Genomic DNA, 26,977 nt, shown 5'->3' on the forward strand with positions numbered 1-26,977 from the left:
TCTTTAGCAGCTGTATGCTACAGAGGAAATTCTTTTCTTTTTGAATTTCTTTTTTTGTCTTGTCCACAGTGCTCTCTGCTGACACCTCTGTCCAGAGCAGGAGAAAATCCCCATAGCAAACCTATGCTGCTCTGGACAGTTCCTGACACGGACAGAGGTGTCAGCAGAGAGCACTGTGGACAAGACAAAAAAAATTATAATAATTCAAAAAGCAAAGAATTTCCTCTGTAGCATGCATCTGCTAATAAGTACTGGAAGGATAAAGATTTTTTTAATAGAAGTAATTTACAAATCTGTTTAACCTTCCGACACATAAAAAAAAAAAGTTTTCCACCGGAGTACCCCTTTAATACATGAATGAAGTTACATAGTTAGTATGGTTGAAAAAAAACATACGTCCATCAAGTCCAACCAGGGAATTGAAGGGAAGGGTGTAAGGGGATAAGGGGAAGGGATGTAGTTTTATAATTCTGCATAAGCATTAATGTTATTTTGTTCCAGGAATGTATCTAACCCTGTTTTAAAGCTATTAATTGTTCCTGCTGTGACCAGTTCCTGAGGTAGACTGTTCCATAAATTCACAGTCCTCACGGTAAAGAAGGCGTGTCGCCCCTTTAGACTAAACCTTTTCTTCTCCAGAGTGCCCCCTCGTCCTTTGGGGGGGGGGGGTTTTCCCAGATGTCAAAAGCCAACCCTGATATACCATGTATAGACATAAAAAAAAATAATCCCATCATCAAAGGCAATATATAGAAACTGAAAGCGTCAGAATCAAGCACGATGACCAAGTCACGTATATGAAAGCAACACTTCTGCTCAGCTGTAAGACACATGACATGCCCCACAGCAGTGTTTCCCAACCAGGGTGCCTCCAGCTGTTGCGAAACTACAACTCCCAGCATGCCCGGACAGCCTTCGGCTGTCCGGGCATGCTGGGAGTTGTAGTTTCGCAACAGCTGGAGGCACCCTGGTTGGGAAACACTGCCCTACAACATGAAGACCCAGACATGACCCAGACTATCTGAAACTTTTACCAGAGTGGACGACAATCATGGCTGAAACATTCTTTAGGAAGAAGAAAAAAGGACAAAAATAAATAAATAAATAAATGAACTATTATTCAGAATATGACAACCAACGTGTTACAATTTCCCCTTTAGAGTTGGTCAACACAGTTCTGTGGAAACCGGAGCTACGAAGACAAAAACATTAAACCACTGGCTTACATAATGGAGACAATTTAGGCAAGAGCCTGACCAGAGGAGCCTGACCAAACCCACTGCAGCTAAACATGAAACCGAAAAGGGGAAATTCATCCTAAAATGTCTGAAATGTGGAGTTCATGAACCAGGAGACCAAATCCTAAAAAGGTCACTGCAGGGGGTCAGGTCTGCAGATTTCAGGTCACTTGCAAAGTCTTGTGGTAAAGCCCGGAACATTCCGATGGCACTTCATAACAAGTTCTGTGCCAGTGGTTATAAGTCTTAGGGGGAGATTTATCAAAACCTGTCCAGAGGAAACCAGAGGGTTGCCAACAGCAACCAATCAGATCGCTTCTTTCATTTTGCAGAGGCCTTGTTAAAAATGAAAGAAGCGATCTGATTGGTTGCTATGGGCAACTCAGCAACTTTCCCTCTGGACGGGTTTTGATACATCTCCCCCTTTAGTGTTAATGGTCCCTCTAAACTTTGATAGTAAGGGAGTGGGGCAGCTAGGGACCTGGGCTAAGCTCCCTCTAAGCCGGACCTAACAGAGTCATACTGAATATTTAAGTACAGTGCCCCAATACTACGTTATAAAAGTACCCAAATATACAGGGGCACACAACATCCAGAGAAAGGAGGAGCGCTCCATAGTGGAGGGAGGGTAAGAAGTAAGGGATAGTAGCCGCTTACCCAGTCGGTTGTGTAATTCATACACAACAAAAATTAAAAAAAGGTGAATAAATCAAGGTAGGGACCTGTCTGCAGCCCGCCAAACCAGGACTTACATTTACGTCCGTGGTCGTTAAATGGGCACTGTCACCAACTTTATTTTTTGATATGTTGTAGTACTTATGTACTACAACATATCTCTAATATACTTTTATTTTTATTTTTTTCATTAAAAAGGTTTAATTTACATTTAAAAACCGGCCACTGAAAAAGTACTGATTTTGGAGTGGCAATCAGTCCTTTTCCAGTTAGGCTGCACTCGCTCCCTGCCTGTCAATCAGACAGACAGGAGCGAGCGCATTGGCTCCCCGGCCACTGGCTGGGAGGCCACTCCGCCCGCACGCCCGCTGCCGGACTCTGCAGTTACTGCAAGTGTAATGAGGGAACGGGGTTATGGGGGGAGGAGTGAACAGGCTAGTGCCGTAGCGGGGGGGGGGGGGGGGGGGGGCGTGGGGGAGTGAACGGGCTAGGGGATACGTTTCAGATCGTGGGAGGTCCGACCGCTGGGGCCCCCAGCGATCTCCTGTAAGAGGCCCCGGCAGGCCGCGGGAAGGGGGCACGCTGACACGCCCCCTCAATACAACTCTATGGCAGAGCCAGAGCGTTGGCTTCGGCAATCTCCGGGTTGTATTGAGGGGGTGTGTCAGCCGCTGCTTCATGCGGAGGTCAACACGCCCCCTTCCCGCGGAGGTCAACACGCCCCCTTTCCCTTAGGATAGGGGATACGTTTTTCAGGACTGGACTACTTTAAGCTTGTACGATATGGCAAAAGAATGGTGGAGGCTTCTATGTTGTTGGCAGGGAGATTGGAATGGCGCTGACGGACCCAGAGCAGACAGCAGGAATGGTAGAAAGGATTTATTTGACTAAGATGCAACGCGTTTCGCTGCACATGCGCATCTTCTCTCCTATCCTTTGGATAGGTGATAAGATGTCTATGGACAGAGTTCCCCTTTAAATGAGGTTCAATAAAAACACACACCCCATGGGCAATCTTAGAACAGTTTTTCGAAAGAAAAAATTTCCTTTATTCAATTCAGGACAATTGTTCCTGTGCACACACATGAGATGACTTCCAGAGAAGCATGGAGGCGGCCATCATTCATTCAGCAATAAATAAGCCGGCATATAGGGTTAAGCTGCTGACTCAGCACGCTCCATATATATTAGTATGCAAGCAGAGATTTGGCCATTGCAAATTAGCACGGGGTGAACAATTTGCGGTATAACTATTTTATGTCGAGTGCCATCCATCTTAACTATGCAGATGGATATCTCTTCCCACAAGCTATATTTTATTTAACAGGCAGAGAACAAGCTGAAGCCGACATTTCACCATCTACGTTTTGCCAGCTATTTATTACATATTTAAACATTTTTTTTTTTTTTTTTTTAAAGAGGCTCTGAGGGAGAGGGGAGAAGAGAAAGAAGAATTCTATACAAATCTGAAAAGCAATTTCTGAAAAGTGCGGCCATGAAAAGAACATTTGCTAGAGGGATGCAGCCCATGCGCACGCGGCCCTGCCAGATGGATGGAAACCGCTCGGCCTGTTTTCATTTTTTCATTTACTTAACACCGATTTACTATATAGCAAGATCACAAAAAAAAAGATAAAAGATTGAAGAGAACATCTTGGGATAATGTAACACCTTTCCTTTGTACATCAGCTAATAATTCTGGAAAGACTAATCTAAAGCATCCAGGAATGTATTCCACAAAAACAAAGGGGGATTTTACTGGATGAAGCGGCTCTGCACTCTGAGGGTCTGATCTAAGGCTCTGTTCACACTTATTGAGCCTGTACTGGAGGTAGGGAAGGCTTTCTCCATGTATAACTCCAGGCTGGTAGAGTTTAGAAAAAATAAAAATAATATGTAAACCACAAAAAGGCTAAACTTTTCTACACCATGGCAGACACACCCCAGCCCAGTATAGGGAAAAGGATGCCCTTCAGGCACAAACTGGATGTATGATGACATATTTTGGAGGTATACATTGGTTAATACAACATATAATTCTGTTATGTACAACAATTAAATGTGAACATAACCTAAATATGTCAGAAAAGTTAAACATTTGATACGTTTCTAGGGCAGAGAAGAAAAGTACTGGACCCTTACAATCCGACATGCCCAATCCATCTCTTCTCCAACATCTCCTGTAAGGGTAGAGTCCGGAGGCCTCCATATAGACTGCCCACTGTGTATGGCTAGCTTAAAGGGTTACTCTGCCCCTAGACATCTTATCCCCTATCCAATGGAAAGGGGATAAGATGTCTGATCGCGGGGGTCCCGCTACTGGAGACCCCCGCGATATCAGCTGCGGCACCCCAGTCATCCGGTGGGAAATTCGCTCCGTGCCGGATGACTGGCTTTGCGGGGCAGAGACTCGTGATGTCACGGTCACGCTCCGCTCGTGACATCTCGGCCATGCCCCCTCACATAGACTTGCATTGAGGGGGCGTGGTCGTGACGTCACGAGCCTCTGGCGCTGCACCCGATGCTCTAAACAAACACCAGGTGCAACAGGGAGATCGCGGCGGGATCCCTGCGATCAGACATCTTATCCCCTATGCTTTGGATAGGGGATAAGATGTCTACAGGCGGAGTACTTCTTTAAAGAGTACCTGTCATCAACAAAAACTTTTAATATGTTGTTCATAATCATTAATGAAGACATATTGTAATATATCTTCATTAAAAAATATTAATATTTATACCAGTTTTTTCATTTTATACTTTTGGCCACTAGGGGTCTCTCTTCTATGCCTGGTCTGCAGGTAGCTTCCTATGCTTTTCATAGTAAGTGTACAGCTTTTAGGACTAATGCTGAAAGGGTTCTGGTCCTTCCACCGGAAGTTGAGTGCTCTCAGCTCACAGGCTGGGAGCGAGTCCTGAGCTGAGAGCACTGAACTTCCGGTGGAAGGACCAGAACCCTTTCAGCATTAATCCTAAAAGCTGTACACTTACTATGAAAAGCATAGGAAGCTACCTGCAGATCAGGCATAGAAGAGAGACCCCAAGTGGCCAAAAGTATAAAATGAAAAAACTGGTATAAATATTAATATTTTTTAATGAAGATTTATTACAATATCTCTTCATTAATGATTATGAACAACATATTAAAAGTTTTTGTTGATGACAGGTACTCTTTAAGGATGAGCAATCAATGGCTTTTGGTCTTAAACTGTCCTTGGAATGCCAACATCTACAAGCACATACTGGCATGAGCCTCACTGACTTCAATAAGCTAAACGTTGTGAACTAGTGACAATGTTTAGTTCACTTCCGGCATGTATAGGTTTCCCACGTGGAACTCAAAAACAGACCGTGCTTTTGGGTCCCACAAAGTCAATGTATATGTGTGGGAAATGACCCAGGCGCAGACAATAGCTGAATGCGTTGGGGCCACTAAAGCACAACTCCAGTGATTCTTGTGCTGCCATCTAAGACTTGTGTAAGACTACAGCGTTCAATCTCAGGATAAGTCAGAAGTTCCATAGACTGAAAAACCCATAGACAGAACGCTGCAGTCTCCAGCCATCAATGGAGTTGAACTTAAAGGAAATCTTTCACCATTGTCAACTGCACTAACCTGTCAGTGCCAACAGGTAGAGCAGGTGACACTGATGACAGCGGTACTCACCTTGTCCGGTTCCGTGGCAGGGATCTCCGGTAATCTTGTCCGTTAAGCTTCAGCTCTGGCCTGGCTTGGGGCATGGGCGGAGCTTAGTGACGTCACCGCTGCTGCTCCCTGCTGGGTCCCGCTGCTAGAGAACAGCAGCAGTGACGTCAATTAGCTCCGCCCATGCCCCAAGCCAGGCCAGAGCTGAAGCTTAACGGACAAGATTATCGGAGATCCCTGCCACGGAACGGGACAAGGTGAGTATCATTGTCATCAGTGTCACCTGCATTATCTGTAGGTACCGACTAGTTAGTGCAGGTGACATTGGTGACAGATTTCCTTTACAGACAATTGGGGAGGGGGGTGTAGTCTGTGCCACTATACATGAGTATAAGTCGGCATCACATTTTAAAAGGATGCCATCATATATGGGATATAAGAGGGCTAATCTTGAGTAGAATGCATCCTTATGCACGGTTTAGAAATAGCCCAATGTTATAGTTTGGTTTGGTGGCTATTAACAAATCCAAAAATGTCTTCGGCGGTGCTGAACTTCATGAATTCTTTCCACCAACATCAGCTAATCAGAATCTTATGTTCAGTGTAGTACAGGGATACTGGGGGAACCTTGGGTGCCAGTGCTTTGTGGGGTGCACATATAAGATGGTGGGCTGCCCGTCTGATCCAATAGTATAGACATCTCTAATAAGTTATAAGCCAGGATGGTGCACTACACATCATCGTGTCATTGCCACCTTGTATATACCTTATCTGTGTGTAGTTATGATTCTAAGCAGCTACCCCCCCCCTCATGAATAGAAGACCTGAGTGATTGTTCAGCAGTATTTTGCACCTAAATACAGCGATGCTAAATAACTTCTCAGTAACAAAACGTTCCAGATTTACATAAAAACACAGAAAAAAGGGACATAAATCAATAAAAATAAAAACAAAGAAAAAAGGCCACATGTAAGCGAGGCCTTTTTTCTGTGATTTTTTTTCTTTTTGAGTGATTTATGCCTCTTTTTTCTGTGTTTTTTTCAATCATGTTAGTGTAGAGACTGAGGACCCTTGACGTGGGTTGCGAGCTTGCAAATTTTGGCCAAAATATCAATATCAGTAACAAAACGTTCCAGATTTACATAAAAACACAGAAAAAAGGGACATAAATCCAATAAAAAAAAAAAAACACAGAAAAAAGGTGAGGCCTTTTTTCTTTTTTTTTTTTCTTTTTGAGTGATTTATGCCCCTTTTTTCTTTCTTTTTGAGTGATTTATGCCCCTTTTTTCGGGTTATTTTTTTTTCTTTTTAAGTGATTTATGCCCCCCCTTTTTTTTTTCTTTTTGAGTGATTTATGCCCCTTTTTTCTGTGTTTTTTTTTTCTATAATGTTAGTGTAGAGACTGAGGACCCTTGACGTGTGTTGCGAGCTTGCAAATTTTGTCCAAAATATCAACTAATACCTCATGTTTATCATATGACCATATATATATATATATATATATATATATATACCGTGTATATATATATATATATATATATATATATATATATACACACACACACATATATATATATATATATATATATATATATTATATATACACACACAGACACATATAATTTTTATATAATATTTTTTGTAATGTGGTCTGGATTTGTGATGCTAGGGGAGCCCAGGGTGTCAGTGCTTTGTGGGGTGCACATATAAGATGCTGGGCTGCCTGTCTTACCCAATATTATGGGTGTCACTAATAGGTTGTAAGCCAGAATGGTGCACTACACCCTGTATATACCTTATCTGTGTGCAACTATAATACTAGGCAACTACCCCCTCATGAATAGTAGGCGTGTGAGTGGTTGTTCATCAGTATTTTGCACCTGTGCCATCTCCCCTATATAGCATTGTGGCTGATCTGCATCATAATGGGAATGGGAGCCTAGCCCGCCCTTGTATCAGTAACCTTTAACTAGGGATCGGCCGATATTGTTTTTTTAGGGGCGATACCGATAATCGGTGGAGGTTAGGGGCGATAGCCGATAACTTATACCGATATTCCGGTATAAGTTATGGGCTATTTATCCCCCCGCGACACCACTGCAGATCATTGATTTAAAGCCATAGGCCGCCGCCGCCACCCGCTTCTCTCCCCCTGCCTGTCCGGGGGTCCTGAGACCTATCACCGCCACCGCTCCCCCCACCACCGCACCCGCGTCCGCCCCCCCCCCCCCCCCCCCGCACCGACCCCCCGCACCGGCCCCATTGCCTCCCCCATCCCCGGTTTTATAATTACCTGTTCCCGGGGTCCACTCCACATCTGGCTCCGGTGGCGTCCTCCTGAACTGTCACTGTGAACACTGACTGTGACGTCACGTCACACACGTCACTCGTCATTGCGCACAGCGTAACGCAAAACGCAGCAGGAGCAAGAAGTTGCGTGGGCTCCGGGAACAGGTAATTATAAAACCGGGGATGGGGGAGGCAATGGGGATGGTGCGGTGGGGGGTGCGACGCGGTGCGGTGCGGTTGGTCGGGGGTGGGGGGGAGGTCGCGGTGCGGGCGGGGCATTATAGACAAGGTAATTGCCGATACCGATAATGCCCAAAATCGTGATTATCGGCCGATAACATCGGCCATACCGATAATCGGTCGATCCCTACCTTTAACCCAGTGTTTCCCAACCAGGGTGCCTCCAGCTGTTGCAAAACTACAACTCCCAGCATGCCCGGACAGCCTTTGGCTGTCCGGGCATGCTGGGAGTTGTAGTTTTGCAACAGCTGGAAGCACCCTGGTTGGGAAACACTGGGTTAAAGGTTACCGATACATTTCTAAGTGACACCATCCAAGGTGAACACGTTTCTCTTCCATAGCGTTGGGCACTATTTCTGTCGTTTGATTATGGTAAGTATAATCCCAACCATGGAAAAGGCCCGGTGAGGGCTGTAAGCCGCTCGGGCACGGAGTCAGCAGCAGTATCGCTTCAAATGACTGCAGTAAGAGGGTTATCCTGGCACCAGACACAGGCTGTTATGTTCTTGTTTCAATGTGGAAAACAAGCTCTAGGCGACCAGGAATGTAAGACTGAGCAGATTTCATGATCGTAATATATTGGCTGACACGGGACTATTTGCTCCCAAGAAAACGACTCAATCAGCTTGAATAGAAAACGCTAACAGGTTCTTCCCAAAGCAATAAACTTTCTCCGGGCCTGAACATCTTGCCTACATATTACTGAATGCAAATAGCCAGCCTCTGTATTATCTCTACCAGAGATCACAAATCTAGCAAAATGGGTAGAAAAGGGAAGAGAAATGACTGAAGTAAGCAGCGCAATCGAATACAGACATTCGAGATAAGCGACCTAAAGGGGTACTCTGGTGGGGGGAAAAAAAGGTTTTAAATTAAAGGGGTATTCCAGGAAAAAACTTTTTTTTTATATATATATATCAACTGGCTCCAGAAAGTTAAACAGATTTGTAAATTACTTCTATTAAAAAATCTTAATCCTTTCAGTACTCATGAGCTTCTGAAGTTAAGGTTGTTCTTTTCTGTCTAAGTGCTCTCTGATGACCTGTGTCTCAGGACCCGCCCAGTTTAGATGCAAATGCCCATAGCAAACCTCTTCTAAACTGGGCGTTTCCCGAGACAGGTGTCATCAGAGAGCACTTAGACAGACAAGAACAACCTTAACTTCAGAAGCTCATAAGTACTGAAAGGATTAAGATTTTTTAATAGAAGTAATGTACAAATCTGTTTAACTTTCTGGAGCCAGTTGATATATATAAAAAAAATAAAGTTTTTTCCTGGATAACCGCTTTAACTGATGCAGAAAGCTATACAGATTTGTATATCACTTCTATTTAAAAATCTTAATCCTTCCAGTACTTATCAGCTGCTGTATGCTCCAGAGGAAGTTGTGTAGTCCTGACCACAGTGCTCTCTGCTGACACCTCTGTCCGCGTCAGGAACTGTCCAGAGCAGGAGAGGTTTGCAACAGGGATTTGCTTTTACTCTGGACAGTTCCTGACACAGACAGAGGTGTCAGCAGAGAGAACTGTGGTCAGACTAAAAACATTACACAACTTTCTCTGTAGTATACAGCAGCTGAAGACAACTGGAAGGCTTAAGATTTTTAAACAGGTTATTAAAAAATCTGTATAAGAGCGCATGCACACCACACTTTTGCTATACATTTACAGTATACGGTTTCAAGTTAAAAACCTTATGGAACTGTATAGAAAACTGTATGCATTGACTTAACATTGTAAACCGTGTGTCAAACGCATCATCCGGTTTAGTCCATTTTGCGTCTTACACGGTTTTGTCCTGTTTTTTTTCCCGTACCCAAAACCGTAGTCTACCATGTTTTTTGGTCCAGGTGAAAAACTGTATTAAACCGTATACGTTTTTTTTTTTTTTTTTTTTAACATGGGAGTCAATGGGAACCGTACAGAACTGTATGTGCATATGGTTCCATCCGGTTTTCACCATACGGTTTTTGACTTTGGAGTTTTTTTTCTTGGAATTTCAATCAATCAAGTGAAACTTTATTCATAATGGAGTGAAAAGTTAAAAACATATATGTTTTTTTTCTTAAAAAACCGATGCAACCGGACATCATTTTTCAAACCGTATCCGGTTTCAACCGTATATGGGTTACAATTTGTACACACATTTTGATACAGTTTAGTCAGGTTTTGAGGAATCCATTTTTCATCAAAAACCTGATATGGGAACTGGATTGCAAAAACATGGTGTGAATGCACCCTAACTTTCTGGCACCAGATGAATTGAAATCAAGTGTTTTCCACCAGAGTACCCCTTTAAGATATGGGAGAATATTACCTAAAAAGGTTCTCCACTTACTTGCTAGAATGGTCCCATGTCTGTAAGCTGAACATAAAGTGTCCGCTAGCTGGCACCCTCAGTGATCAACTCATCTGTGGGGAAACCTGGTATCAAGGGTTTCATTTTCCCACAGCACCACCACAGGGGAAATTAAGTATTACACAGTGCCCATTCGCAGCAATGAGTTGTCTGTGTAATGAAGGACAGGACAGGTCCTCCAGAGCAAGAGACCCACTTTATAAATCACTCTATACCAGTGTTTTTTTTGTTTTGTTTTTTTTCAAACAAGGATGCCTCCAGCTGGGAGTTGTAGTTTTGCAACAGCTGGAGACACTTGTTGGAAAATGCTGCTCTATACTCTGGCTAATAGATGAGGATCCTGAACACACGACTCTCCTCTATATAAACATGGGTTTTCTAAACCAGCAAACCCTTTTACTTCCTCCTATTGAATTGTTTACTGTCCTGAAATCTTCTACCAAATGCCCAAGAGCCACTAATATGATACAATACATGACTATTAGCTTAAAAAAAAGCATATACTGCTAAGATATGTCATCATTCTATAATTAGGGGTTAGTGAGGTCAGCTGCTGTTCCCTTACCTCAATTCTCATGATCTGAGTGATTATAAAGGTCAGACCCACTGATCACTTTATTAGACGGGAATTACTGCCCTTGAAACAGGACTTAGGGATGTCTGTGAAATCAGAGACCATGATATGTAGACAGCGGTTTTGGGTATAATTTAACATATCAATAGAGACTACTCAGCCAGATGAGACTTCTGCTATTCATGGGTGAAAATGCAACTTGAATATGTAGACAGCTGTTTCGGCTATAATTTGGTATATCTGTAGACAGCTGTTTCGGGTATAATTTGGTATATCTGTAGGGACAGCTGTTTCGGGTATAATTTGGTATATCTGTAGGGACAGCTGTTTCGGGTATAATGTGGTATATATGTAGACAGCTGTTTTGGGTATAATGTGGTATATGTGTAGACAGATGTTTAGGGCATAATGTGGTATATGTGTAGACAGATGTTTAGGGCATAATGTGGTATATATGTAGACAGCTGTTTAGGGTATAACGTGGTATATCTGTAGATAGGTGATTTGAGGTATAATTTGGTATATCTGTAGACAGCTGTTTAGGGTATAATGTGGTATATCTGTAGACAGCTGTTTAGGGTATAATGTGGTATATCTGTAGACAGCTGTTTAGGGTATAATTTGGTATATCTGTAGACAGCTGTTTAGGGTATAATGTGGTATATCTGTAGACAGCTGTTTAGGGTATAATGTGGTATATCTGTAGACAGCTGTTTAGGGTATAATGTGGTATATCTGTAGACAGCTGTTTAGGGTATAATGTGGTATATCTGTAGACAGCTGTTTAGGGTATAATGTGGTATATCTGTAGACAGCTGTTTAGGGTATAATTTGGTGTATCTGTAGACAGCTGTTTAGGGTATAATGTGGTATATCTGTAGACAGCTGTTTAGGGTATAATTTGGTATATCTGTAGACAGCTGTTTAGGGTATAATTTGGTATATCTGTAGACCGCTGTTTAGGGTATAATTTGGTATATCTGTAGACAGCTGTTTAGGGTATAATTTGGTATATCTGTAGACCGCTGTTTAGGGTATAATGTGGTATATCTGTAGACAGCTGTTTTGGGTATAATTTGGTATATCTGTAGACAGCTGTTTAGGGTATAATGTGGTATATCTGTAGACAGCTGTTTAGGGTATAATGTGGTATATCTGTAGACAGCTGTTTAGGGTATAATGTGGTGTATCTGTAGACAGCTGTTTAGGGTATAATGTGGTATATCTGTAGACAGCTGTTTAGGGTATATTTGTTATATCTTTAGAGACTACTAAACAGGATGAAGACTTTGGCTTTTTATGGTTAACATTAACAATTCACAATATTAACAGGAAAAAAGAAAACCTTACCCTAGATCATCATTACCAACCTGCTAACTCTCTAGACATTACTAAACTGCAACACCCAGCATGCCCTGGCATGAACTGGAGACCAAAGCTGAGTATGAATAGCAAGAGGTTTCAATGACAAAAATAATACACACAAAAGGTGGTTATCGACCAATATTCAGCTTTTTCTTTTTTGGCATCTATGTATCTGAAGATCTTGGTAGAGCCATCTTTATGGTCCAGTCCTTTTCACATTAGTTTTCCCTGCCTATGTTGTAGCTAAATGATGGAAACATGGTCGTGTTGCAAGCTGCGATTTCCAGTGAACCAAAAAGTTGTTAGAAATCCAGACTTGCTTGATTCCTGGCGACTGTCCGATGCGACAACTTGCAGTTTACACTGCAATCACATTCACTTTAAATAGCTGCAATACGGGCAGGGTGACCCTGAGATCTCTCTGGCCATGACACGTGTCACAGCCAAAGTTGCCCTGTAGCTCTAGTTTTATCAATAGCGGGATCTGACTAATGTCTGTTTGGCCATGAAATCAATTAATTACAATGTCATTATACCCCCCAATGCAATGTGAATCGACAGAATATACAAGGACAAAAGACAATAGTAAATATTAAGAGGACATAGAAAACATAACCAATGAAAATAATTCCCATCTTCTTTAAAGGGGTACTCCGCCCCCAGACATCTTATCTCCTATCCAAAGGATAGGGGAGAAGATGTCTGATAGCGGGGGTCCCACTGCTGGGGACCCCTGCGATCTCAGCAGTGGCACCCCAGACATCTGGTGCATTGGCTCCGTGCCGGATGACTGGCGAAGTGGACCGGATACTCGTGACATCATGGCCACACACCCTCAATGTAAGTCTATGGGAGGGGGCGTGACGTCAGTCACGCCCCCTCCCATAGACTTGCATTGAGGGGCGTGGCCGAGACATCCCAAGCCTCCGGCGCTGCACCCGATGCTCTAAAAGAACTGCGGGACCCCCAAAATCAGACATCTTATCCCCTATCCTTTGGATAGGGGATAAGATGTCTAGGGGCAGAGTACCCCTTTAAGCTACAATACACATTTGATGGTAATATGATGCGTGCGTATAGTATAAGTCTATGTATTGGTTCATTTAATGCACAATGTATTAACCTGAAAATGACCAGATAAGTTTAATAACACTAGTAAGTCACACAATTAGTTTGTATGCTAGTCTACTGCATGTTGGACAACCATGATACACTGTTAGTAATGCAAGCGTTAATAAGACTGATCCTAAAGCAATGGGATGCCACACAGCACACCACCACACTACTGCAGGCTTTACCAGAGGGGAGTGTGTGGGAGTAGACAGCGTCTCGGCTGAATCTTCTTCAATTATGTCCTAAGCAACACAACAATGCACAGTCTGAAAGAGACCCCCATAATCATAGACATCCTACCAATAAGAGTGCCGAAGCACAGGAGCTGGGGGATGGGGCGCATAAAAGGACTATAACACTGTCATATAGAAAGGTCAATCACAGCTTACACTTGTGTACAGAGGTAACCTAGGAAGGGGCCATAGCACCATCTGTATATGTTCCAGCTGTTGCCTAGCAACATGAAGGAAATGGGTGAACACATCATTGTGTTACTATCGTGTTTAATCAATGTCACCAATCTGTGTCCAGAAGCGTGGGTTCCACATATCACCAGCAATTCCTCTTTCTTGGTAAACAGAAATAGCTAAAATGAGAATATTAGTGACCTGGGACCTGGCTAAAATATTCCTTTTCCTCTGCTATACCTAGAATTTGGGCCAATACTCGCCTAGTAATGCATTATTGAACTGCGAGGAACTGGTTCTCATTGAGGAGATCCAGGTGATGTATGGAGTCTTGCAAAGCAATGCTCCATGGGAAATTACATGTATGCAAATTAGCTCTGCTCTAGAAGAAAAAAACGTTTCTGCAGATCCAACTATAAGTAGCTACTCTGTAAGTCAATATCCAACCCCTGAAACATGACTTAGGGATGTCTGTAAAACCAGGGATGACCATCTGTAGACAGCCGTTTCGGGTATAATTTGGTATATCTGTAGACAGCCGTTTCATGTATAATTTGGTATATCTGTAGACAGCTGTTTCAGGTATAATTTGGTAAATCTGTAGACAGCTGTTTCAGGTATAATTTGGTATATCTGTAGACAGCTGTTTGGGTATAATTTGGTATATCTGTAGACAGCTGTTTCGGGTATAATTTAATATATCAATAGAGACTACTCAACCGGTACAGGGTCCTCTAAAGTGGATGATTATGTTTTTCTACACCCTCTCTGCTCTGGCTAAGAGTTAAAGGGGTAGTCCAGTGGTGAAAAACTTATCCCCTATCCTAAGGATAGGGGATAAGTTTGATATCGCGGGGGGTCCGACTGCTGGGGCCCCCTGCGATCTCTCTGTACGGGGCCCCGGCTCTCCGCCGAGATAGCGGGTGTCGACCCCCGCACGAGGCGGCGGCCGACACGCCCCCTCAATACATCTCTATGGCAGAGCCGGAGATTGCCGAAGGCAGCGCTTCGGCTCTGCCATAGAGTTGTATTGAGGGGGCGTGTCGGCCGCCGCCTCATGCGGAGGTCGACACGCCCCCTTCCCGCCGGCTGTCGGGGCTCCGTACAGGAGATCGCAGGGGGCCCCAGCGGTCGGACCCCCCGCGATCTGCAACTTATCCCCTATCCTTAGGATAGGGGATAAGTTGCTCACCACTAAATCACCACTGGACTACTCCTTTAAAGGTCCCAAACGGAAGGCTGTTCTATTAAAAGGGGTATTCCAGCACTTATACCCTTTCCACAGGATAGGGGATAAGTGTCTAATCAAAGGGGGTCTCACCGCAGGGACAACCCAACAACTCCCCTCTCAAAATACCCCTGGAGATACCAATTACAGCACTCCTGTGTCTAGGGGATATATTTTTAAGTGCTGGAGTACCCATTTAACCATGAAACTCCCTAAGGGAGTATTTAATCAAGCTGAATTGCTACTGAAACGCTCTAATGTTCTTATCATTAAAGGGGAACTTCACTGGAAAACATTTTTTTTTTGTTTAATCAACTGGAGCCAAAAAGTTATACAGATTTGTAAATTACTTTTATTTAAAAATCTTAACCCTTCCAGTACTTATCAGCTGCTGTATGATCCACGGGTACTTTTCTTTTTGAATTTCCTTTCTGTCTGACCACAGGACATCTCGGTCCATTTTAGGAACTGTCCAGAGCAGGAATAAATTCCCATAGCAAACCTCTCCTGCTCTGGACAGTTCCTAAAAATGGACAGAGGTGTCAGCAGAGAACACTGTGGTCAGGCAGAAAGGAAATTAAAAAAAGAAAAGAACTTCCTGTGGATCATAACAGCAGCTGATAAGTACTGGAAGGATTAAGATTTTTTTTATAGAAGTAATTTACAAATCTGTTTGACTTTCTGGCACCAGTTGCATACCCCTTTAAATGGGGTTTCTACTAAAACCAATAATCACCTATCTACAGGATAGGTTATGAACGTATGATTCCTGGGGGTTCGACCTCTATGCTGGTGGCCCCCACTCGCTTCTATAGAACTGATGGAGATAACCCCTCGTCTACAGCCGTCAGTCCCACAGAAGTGAATAAAGTGGCAGTACCACAAGCGCGCCCCGTCCCCATTTACCGAGGCAGAAGCGCCACTTCTCTTAAAGGGGTACTCCACCCCTGGCATCTTATCCCCTATCCAAAGGATAGGTGATAAGATGTTAGATCACCGCGGTCCCGCTGCTGGGGATCCCGGGGATTGCCGCTGCGGCACCCTGCCATCATTACTGCACAGAGCGAGATCACTCTGCACGTAATGACGGGCGATACAGGGGCCGGAGCATTGTTACGTCATGGCTCCGCCCCTCATGACATCACGGCCCGTCCCCTTAATGCAAGTCTATGGCAGGAGGCGTGACGACCGCCACGCCCCCTTCCCATAGACTTGTATTGATGGGGGCGGGCCGTGATGTCACGAGGGGCGGAACCGTGACGTAACGATGCTCTGGCCCCTGTATCGCCCGTCATTACGTGCAGAGCGATCTCGCTCTGCGCAGTAATGATAGCGGGGTGCTGCAGCGGCGATCCCCGGGGTCCCCAGCAGCGGGACCGCGGCGATCTAACATCTTATCCCCTATCCTTTGGATAGGGGATAAGATGTCTAGTGGAAGAATACCCCTTTAAAACCAGACAGGAATGGGGTGTTAAGAACAAGCAAACATTAACATCGCTATCCTAAGTATATCCTACTGTATACTTACAAGGCCAGTGGTCTGATCTCTGGATACACTGTGTTTTACAGGTGGACGTGACATGGGATGTTGGGGGTTACCAAAGTAATACTTTGGCAGGTAAACATGAGGTGCAAAGAATGGCTATGGAAGAGAACAGAAAACATGTGGAAATAAAAATAAAACACAAAAATAAGGATAAAAAAAAAAGATAAATGGAAACATGATACAAAGCAAATTATGATAGCGCGAAGCTTTACAGTGAAGGATTAAAATAATACAATAATAATAAATTTAAAAAAATAGCAAATAATAATATAAGCAAAGGGTAAATAAATAGATCTGTCCATCTGTATGGTGTTACCTTACACTGTGTTCACAGCCAGTAAACCAGGTTAGCTGTTACCATTGCATTATAAGAATTAGCACAAGAGAAAAAGAAGAATGAGCCATTTATTCTAGAGCAACTAATTCAGTTTGAAAAACTACAACTCTCAGCATGCCCGGACAGCCTTTGGCTGTCTGGGCATGCTGGGAGTTGTAGTTTTGCAACAGCTGGAGGCACCCTGGTTGGGATGTTCTATCATTGGGTGCTGTTTATTTCTCCTGGAACTTGATGTAACCATTGTCATTGAGGGCCTATCTCTACATGATTTCCACTTAAAGGGGTACTAGACATCTTATACCCTATCCACAGGATAGGGGATAAGGTGTCTGATCCCAGGGGTCCCGCTGCTGGGGACCCCAGCGTTCTCCCTGCTGTACCCGGTGTTCGTTTAGAGCATTGGGTGCACCGCCGGAGGCTTGTGATGTTACGGTCACGGCCCCTCAATGCAAGTCTATGGGTGGGGGCGAGATGGCCGTCACGCCTCCTCCCATAGACTTGCATTGAGGGGGCATTACTGTGATGTAATGAGCCTCTGCCCCGCATCACCAGTCATCCGGCATGGAGCGAAGTTCACTCTGTGCACCGGATGTCTGGGGTGCCGCAGCTGAGATCGTGGGGGTCCCCAGCAGCAGGACCGCGTGATCAGATGAGATGTATAGGGGTGGAGTACCCCTTTAAGGGCTGGTCCTGCAGGACTAATGGGAACTGTGTTCCTGCTGTGGAAAAAGTGCAGGAACTCCATTCCCACGTGTTCCTGCAGGACTTGAGCCCTGTATAAGACCCTGACCAATCAAAACCTTTGACATGTCCCTGTAACATTTCAAACTTTTTTTAAATTTTTTTATTACAGGGACACTTTAAGGGTGCGTTCACACTGCGGAATCTCCGCTTGCTGGATTTCATGAGCTGAGATTCCGCCTGTCGGTGCTAGGGCCGCGGGGTACTGAGCCGTCATCATTGACGGCTAAGCAGTGCTCGCGGAATCCGCGCAAAGAATGAACATGTTCTTTCTTTGTGAGGAACAATTTCACTGCGCCGCTGAAATTCCGCAGTGTTAACGGGTCTCGCGGAGACACATTCACACTAATGTTAAGTTCACACTGTGGAATTCCGCTCGCGGAGTTCCGCGGGAATTCCGTAGTGTGAACGCACCCTAAAAGGGTTGTTACTTAATCTTTTTTATCGATAACCAAGCATGGTGGGGAATAAACCCTCACCGGGCAATGGTACCAGGATCCACCAGTCCAGGCTTTCATGGATGTGATCTGTGATCTTCTGATAGGGATGTCCTGATACCGATACTGGACATTTTCACGAGTACTTGTGCTCGTGAAAATGTCTCCTATACCAAACCCGATACTCACCGGCAGGACCCCCGCCGGCAGGTATCATGGAGGTGCCTTACTATGCAGCGTGCCCAGCAGCTGAGCTCGTCATAGCCGGGACCTGTGGCTAATGCCGAATATCAGCGATCACGGTGATGTCCGGCATTAACCCTATCAACTTTGATCACAGAGTCTAAAATTCTTGAAGTTAACTGGCGGTTAGCTCAGGGATGCTGATCGGGATCACTGCGGTGAAATTGCGGTGTCCTGATCAGCTGTGAGGATGACCGGATGTCGCTTACCATGCTCCGTGCCGTCCAATCGTCGCTCCTTTAATGCAGCCATCCATGACAGGCAGTAGTAAAGGAGCGCCAATAACACTGATCAATGCTATGCTATGGCATAGCATTGATCAGTGTATGCAATCTACAGACTGCAATATAGTGCCCTATGAGGACTTAAAAAAAAAAAAAAGGTGAAAAAAAGTTGTAAAAAAATTAATTATAAATGTGAATTAACCCCTTCCCTAATAAAAGTTTGAATCCCCCCTTAAACAAAAAAATAATAAAATAAAAAATAAATATACATAATAGTGCACAAATAACTATCTACACGTCCGTCATTTCCCTCCTTACAAATAGTAATACATGCATACGCCGTGTCTCACAGGTATCACTCACATTGATAGCAGTAGAGTGTTCCATGTATGGTTGGATGTGTCTCGGTTGCACTGTCCCAGCACAAATGTCTCCAGCCTGTAAATAGTTCATTAGTATCTTCAAAGTGCAACCAATTCACAGGTATCACTCACACTGATAGCAGCAGAGGGCTCTATGTATGGTTAAAGGGGTACTCCGGTGAAAAACTTTTTTTTTTTAAATCAACTGGTGCCAGAAAGTTAAACAGATTTGTAAATTACTTCTATTAAAAAATCTTAATCCTTCCTGTACTTATTAGCTGTACTTACAGCAGAAATTCTTTTCTTTTTGAAACGCAGAGCTCTCTGCTGACATCATGAGCACAGTGCTCTCTACTGACATCTCTGTCCATTTTAGGAACTGTCCAGAACAGCATATGTTTGCTATGGGGATTTCCTTTTACTCTGGACAGTTCCTAAAATGGACAGAGATGTCAGCAGAGAGCACTGTGCTCATGATGTCAGCAGACAGCTCTGTGTTTCAAACGGAAAATAATTTCCATTGTAGTATTCAGCAGCTAATAAGTACAGGAAGGATTAAGATTTTTTTAATCAAAGTAATTTACAAAATCTGTTTAACTTTCTGCCACCAGTTGAGTTTTTCACCGGAGTACCCCTTTAAATATGTATCAATTGCACTATCCCAGCAATAGTGCCTCCAAAATGAAAACAGTTCATTAGTATCTCCAAGGTTCAGGCAATTCACAAACAATGGTAGGAGATCACGGTACGTGCGTCACCATATGTGAATATCATTCTCCATATATCCAGCAGTGCTGGGGTGATACTGCTGATAACACAATGCTCCCTATAAGTCATAGTAACTCATAAAGTCCACATAATGTATTGTATCCTATGTATCATGACAGGATCATGTCGTATGGTAATCAGCTGGCGTGCAAAGAAAATGCCCGTGCATAGCAGCTATTAATGTCCAAAACAACACCGGACTCTCCACAAGGTGCACTATGTAATGCAGCTATATAGGGCACATAAACCTAGGAAAACCTGTTGTCCACAGCACGGCCTCCTCCGTATAGTTCATCAGGATGGAGGCTTATGGGTTGGGATTCAACGTGTTTCACTGTCCAATCATCAGGAATCGCTGACAGTCATGTTGTTATAATCATAGTGACGCTTCTGATGGCGGCCGTGCACTAACTGAGCATTTCCATGTGCCTCTTATGCTGCCCCTGTTTCAAACATTCCCCCCTATCACAGCCCCTTCACTGGACATCATTCACGCCAATCAGTGTGCGTATAGGGCTTCTACTGTGTTGGGGAGGGTGTCGGGGTGGAACATTAGCTAGGTGCTGCAAGCTTGCAGAGACGTTACCGGGCAACTGACATCGAGTGAATGTCAAGCTTCGCTTTGGCATGTGCATCTTCAATATATCCAATCGACAAGGAAGAGTAAACTTGCACTCACTGTCCTTGTAGTCAAATCAATCTCGGGTCCTCCGTTCGGCAGGGAGACATAAGATGAAAGTGCTCAGAGGCTAACAGACGTTTTCGCACACAGCCGTGTGCTTCTTCCGGCCTCCGGCCGGAAGAAGCACACGGCTGTGTGCGAAAACGGTACACAGCTGTGTGCGAAAACGACTGTGTGCGAAAATGGCTGTTAGCCTCTGGGCACTCTCATCTTATGTCTTAGGACCCATAATTGATTTGACTACAAGGACGGTGAGTGCAAGTTTACTCTTCCTTATCAATCGGATTCTAGTTCTACATTTTTCCCAACTTAGCACCCAGTAAGTATTTTTATTTGCCAGCTACGGCCATTGGACACTTATGAGATCTGTGCAGTATTAGCTCATACAGGTGCACTAGTTAGTGACTGTGCCCTCTGTTTTCTACACAGTTTTGCATCTTCAATAAATGTTCACATCACGGCCACTAACGTACTTGTAAGTACATTACTCTAGGGGTACCGGAACATATCTGTTAAAGGGGTATTCCGGGCAAAAACATCTTATCCCCTATCGAAAGGATAGAGGATAAGATGTCTGATCGCTGGGACCCCCCCCAACCCCCCCCCCCCCCCCCCCCCGCGATCTCCCTGCAGCAGCCCGCATTCTATGCGTAGCTGCATCTGCAGATTCGGAAACCGCTGGGCTTCCAAGACGGGGACGTGACGTCACGCTACGCCCCCTCCATTCATGTCTATGGGAGGGGGCATGGCGGCCGTTACGCCCCCTCCCATAGAAATGAATGGAGGGGGGCGTTGGCTGACGTCAGGTCCCCGTCTCGGAAGCCCGGCGGGTTTCCGAAACTGCAGATGCAGCTACGCATAGAATGCGGGCTGCTACAGGGAGATCACGGGGGGTCCCAGCGATCAGACATCTTATCCTCTATCCTTTCGATAGGGGATAAGATGTTTTTGCCCGGAATACCCCTTTAAGTATAATAGATTACTAGATGTAGGTGTGAATCAAAGTAACAAGTGAAAACTGTATAACTCAGAAAGATATGTTAACTGATATATATACACAGTAAGTGTTAATGAATATATATATATATATATATATATATATATATATATATTGTACAGAGGGGACAAATGAATATGTATTCTAGTTAAATTATTCCAAATAAAGTATTATTAGGGTTGTAAAGATACAGGTCTCCCCCTATGTTATACATGACACTGCCCGAGTTAGAATTCGTCTATATGTGGTATGGCTAATATAGCTAGTGCAGCAGTTAGTGAGATTTTATGAAATGCACAGGGAATTGAGAGGCATTCTTATGCTAGTTCTATCTTAAATGAAACATGCAAATAATATATAATAATAATAATATATAATCATTGACTCTAATTTAAAGGTCCATTCTGCTTCACGCTGCAGAATGAGTTTGTCCCATTTTCCTCCTCTAGGTGACGGTTTTATTTCTTCAATGACCTGTACCCCGAAGTCCTTACTGCAGCTCTGATGCTTTTCTTTGAAATGTATGGAGTGTTCCTCTCATTAACTATATCCCCACATGCTCCTGTATTCGTTTTTTTAATGACTTTAGTGATTTTACCCACATAGTTGCTAAGACAGGAGCATGTGAGGAGATAAACCACTCCAACCGTAATACAATTGGCGTAGTGTCTCAAATTCCTGGCCAGTAGTTTCACTACGGAACTTTTTGCTAGATTTTACATACCTACAAATGGAACAATGGCTGCACGGGTACGTCCCTACAGTTTCATTACTCAGCCAGGTTTCTGATTTAGGAATGGGAGACAAACAACTACAGGTTAAGTGATCCCTCAAGTTTTTACCTCTGCAGTATGTTCTCTGCGGGCTATCTGGTAAGATGCCCTTCAATGTGATGTCACCGTGACCGGGCGTCACTATGATTATAACAACATGACTGTCACGGGCATTTTCTTTACACACCAGCTGATTACCATACGACATGATCCTGTCATGATACATAGGATACAATACATTATGTGGACTTTATGAGTTACTATGACTTATAGGGAGCATTGTGTTATCAGCAGTATCACCCCAGCACTGCTGGATATATGGAGAATGATATTCACATATGGTGACGCACGTACCGTCATCTCCTACCATTGTTTGTGAATTGCCTGCACCTTGGAGATACTAATGAACGGTTTACATTTTGGAGACACTTTTGTTGGGATAGAGCAATTAATACATATTTAACCATACATAGAGCCCTCTACTGCTATCAGTGTGAGTGATATCTGTGAATTGGTTGCACTTTGAAGATACTAATGAACTGTTTTCAGGCTGGAGACATTTGTGCTGGGACAATGAACCGAGACACATCCAACCATACATAGAACACTACTGCTATCAATGTGAGTGATACCTGTGAGACACGGCGTATGCATGTATTACTATTTGTAAGGAGAGAAATGGAGGCCGTGTAGACAGAGTTAAGTGTGCACTATTATTTTAACAAACACCAATAAAGAATGTGTTTTAGTCCTTCCATCTATCAGTGCAGAATATATATTTTTGGAAAGGAGAACCTTTAGTCTCTGAACTAGATACTGTGTTGATTCCCAATCAGTGCCACCCTATATATAGATAGATAGATAGATAGATAGATAGATAGATAGATAGATAGATAGATAGATAGATAGATAGATAGATAGATAGATAGGATAGATAGGATAGATAGGGAGAGAGAGAGAGAGAGAGAGAGAGAGAGAGAGAGAGAGAGAGAGAGAGAGAGAGAGAGAGAGAGAGAGAGAGAGAGAGAGAGAGAGAGAGAGAGAGAGAGAGAGAGAGAGAGAGAGAGAGAGAGAGAGAGAGAGAGAGAGAGAGAGAGAGAGAGAGAGAGAGAGAGAGAGAGAGAGAGAGATATATAGAAGATGTAGGGGGGAGCAGCACAAACCAAAGTAGAAAAGTAGGCGGGTCTCAGGGACCCCGTTCAAAATATATATACACACACAGCATTGATAATAGAGAAGAGTAGGTGTTTGGATCACCCTACATACCCGGTTATAGAATGGGTGCTGAGGACCGGTCATACCACTATAATAACTGCTGGGTGGTTGGGGAGACACGACCCCACCCGGGAAAGGTCCATTGAATGAGGAGGAGGAGCAGACGGAGGGTGGCTGGCTGAACACAGAGGTTGCCCTGTGTGGCGCATCCTGCAATGGTAACGTGGGATAAGGGAAGCCTCCGATATTCATCTGGTCTCGGGCAGCTCGCACGTCTAAAAAGTAAGTGGGATAAGTTAAGAATACACAGACTTATCGAAAATAGAAACTAGGAAACAAGGTGTTTACTGTAACAATTTTGCCATTAAGTATAACTGTCACTTTAAAAAAAAAAAAAATAACTTTTGACATATCGGGGTCTGAGTGTTCAGAGGTCAACCGATCGCTAAAACGAGCAAGGAGAGAACACTTCTCTCCCAGGTCTCTGCACGACAAAGACAATCCTATAGGCCAGTGTTTCCAAAGCAGGATGTCTCCAGCTGTGGCAAAACTACAACTCCCAGCATACTTTGCCCCAGTAGATTTGCAACAGCTGGAGACACCCTGCTTGGGAAACAATACCATAGATTTACATTGGCTGACTGGCACGTGGCACAGAGCTCAATCTAGGGCTCGGTCCAGGTCTGAACACCCTGGACGACAATGAAAATTCGAATGACAGCAAGCAGAGATCTTGAAATTCCAATCCAATCGATAAAGAAAGCATTTTGGAGAATTGAATCATTTTTACTATACAAAGAATAACTTTTTATTTGATTAACCCTAAGAGGGAACAGCGATTTTTCCCTTTCCTTTTTTCGTTTTTTTCCTCCTCACCTTTTAATAGCCATAAGTCTTTTAATTTTTCACTTACAGACCCATAGGAGGGTAGTAATGACATTACTTACCACAAAATCTATGAAGCCCAAAAAATAATTATTTGTGGGGTAAAATTTATGAAAAAAAAAACTAAACCGCAAATTTATCAACTTTTGGGGGTTTACGTTTCTACGTAGTGCCCTTGGCGGTTAAAATGACATGTTCTTTTTATTCTGTGGGTCAATACGATCACAACTGATAAAGATTTTATTTTATTTTACTACTTTAAAAAAAAAATTTAACTTTTTGTAAGAAAAGGAGTATCAAATTTGTCCTCTTCTTATAATACTTAATACCCCCCTCGACACGTTATCTCAAGATGTCTGATCGCGGGGGTCCCGCCGCTGGGACCCCCCCACGATCTCCCTGCTGCACCCGTCGTTCGTTTAGAACTCCGGCTGTGGCACCAGAGGCTTGTGAAGTCACGGCCACTGCCCCTTTGTGACATCACGGCCACTGCCCCCTGAATGCAAGTCTATGGGACGGGGCATGGCATCATCACGCCCCATACCATAGACTTGCATTGAGGGGGAGGGCATGACGTCATGAGGGGGCATGGCTTGTCACCAGCGCTGCATCGCTAGTCATCAGGCACGGAGCAAAGTACACGGTGCCGCAGCAGAGATTGCGGGGGTTCCCACCGATGGGACCCTCGCGATCAGACATCTTATTGCCTATACAAAAAGAAATATAACTTATCCCCTATACAAAGGATAGAGGATAAGTTATAGATAGCGTTGGGTCCGACCGCTGGGAACCCCCGCGATCTCCTGAACCGGGCCCCAGCAGTCTGCCGAAAGCGGCCATTCCGACCCCTGCAGAAAGCCGCGCCCCAAAATACCCCCTCCATGTATCTCTATGGGACACATGGAAGGGGCGTGTTGGCTGCTGCTCCGTGCGGAGGTCGGCACGCCCCCTTCCAGCAGACTGCTGGGGCCCCGTTAAGAAGATTGCGGGGGGTCCCAGTGGTCGGACCCCACGATCTATAACTCCTTTGGGGGATAAGTTATATTTCACTACAGAACTCCTTTACTTTTCCGTATACGGGCTGTATGAGGGCTCATTTTTTGCGTAGTGATCTGTATTCTATTTTTTTGGCACCATGTTTGTTTTGATGGGATTTTTTTTTTTTTTTTTTATCACTTTTTATTCACATTTGTTTTTCTGGTATATGAAGTGACCAAAAAGCAGAAATCATGGAAGTTGTAATTTCTAAAAAAAATTTTTTTTTATGTTTACGCCATTGATCATGCGGTTTCTCCAACATTATATTTACATAGTTCAGACATTTCCGCACGCGGCGATACCAAAAATGTTTACCAGAATTTTTGTTTACATTATCTCATTGGAAAACTGGATAAGGAGGGTCATTTATTTTAATATACTTAATAATTAATAAACTTTTATTAGGGAAAGCGCTCATTCCCATTTATTAACATTTTATTTTACAGGATTTTAATCACAATTATTTAGTTCCCATAGAAGACTATAACCTGCAATCTTTCAATTACAACCACTGAACAATGCTTTGCTAAAGCCCTGACTAGTAAACCAAAAATGAAAGTTCTAAAAAGCGCAAAAAATTTACCTGCAATTATTTCACGGAGTTTCGGATCTAAGTTTACTGTACAGGGTAAGAAAGTCTTCACATCTCGCGCCACGAGGACTGGCGTCCTGGATGACAGGAACACTTCGAAACTCCTTATGTCACCATCTATTTCCAATAAGGGCTCCACGTCCTTTGTGGTAGGAATATTTTTGGAAATTCTATACAAGATTAAAAAAAAGGAAGAATTATATTATTAAAAAATAACTAAAAAATAAATATATATATATATCTCAATAGTTACAAAAACAAAGCATTAAACAATGCTTTAAAAAATAAAAATAAATAGGCAGTGTCAATTAGAAAAAAAATAACATTTTGTAGAGATATGTCACACTTTTTGATCATCGGTCGTGGTCTGATTGTTCAGAAGTCCCTGACTGATCTCTGTAACAAGTCGGGAAAAGTCCACGCTAAGCGCATTCTCTCCCTCCTTGGTGTCACGTGACCGAGACAAATTTACAATGTTAGTCTATAAGATGGTCACAGTCGCCACAGAAAGAGGAGAGAAGTGCCCAGCCACAAGATTCTCTCCCCACTCTTTAATGCCCACAGTCGGACCCCCTGCCATCATACATGTGTGGACAGGAGATGAGTGTTAAAGGAAATCTGTCATCAGTATCACCCACACTAACCTGTCATACAGGCTTTTAGTGAGGGTGATACTGATCAAAATGATACTTACCGCATCTTGATCTGTCACTCTGTTTCGCCGTAATTCTTATTTTTCTGTATATGCAAATTGGTTGCTTTGGGCACGGACGGAGCTATGAACCCTGCTCCGGGCACTGTGATGTCATCTTCGCCGGGTGGGTGCTCCGCCCGGATCCTCCATCTTCATAATCCCCCTCCCTGCTCGCTGGTGCACGTTACTGTTCGGCGCATGCACCGCTCTCTGGGTGCTCCCGGAAGTAGCGTTCAGGCATGCAGGGATGCTGGAAGGAAGCTCAGCCGTATGCTGCTTCCGGGTGTACCACCTGGCGAAGATAATGTCA

The 26,977-nt window shown here is 43.7% G+C and overlaps 1 protein-coding gene across 4 annotated transcripts in view; it reads right to left on the reverse strand.

Moving 5' to 3' along the window:
* KIDINS220 (kinase D interacting substrate 220) overlaps positions 1 to 26,977 on the reverse strand; it is a 188,457-nt gene that overhangs the window by 25,795 nt on the left and 135,685 nt on the right. For 2 of the 4 annotated variants that reach the window (XM_056564131.1, XM_056564132.1), the window contains exons 23-26: positions 25,965 to 26,143; positions 23,510 to 23,733; positions 16,662 to 16,775; positions 13,684 to 13,740 (exon numbers count right to left, since the gene is read on the reverse strand). In XM_056564131.1, the coding sequence (XP_056420106.1) occupies positions 13,684 to 13,740; positions 16,662 to 16,775; positions 23,510 to 23,733; positions 25,965 to 26,143 (574 nt within the window). The remainder of the gene's footprint in view (positions 1 to 13,683; positions 13,741 to 16,661; positions 16,776 to 23,509; positions 23,734 to 25,964; positions 26,144 to 26,977) is intronic. The other 2 variants (XM_056564134.1, XM_056564135.1) reach the window with 2 other exon arrangements.

This window comes from Hyla sarda, chromosome 3 (assembly GCF_029499605.1).
Source record: "Hyla sarda isolate aHylSar1 chromosome 3, aHylSar1.hap1, whole genome shotgun sequence".
Lineage (NCBI taxonomy): Eukaryota > Metazoa > Chordata > Amphibia > Anura > Hylidae > Hyla > Hyla sarda.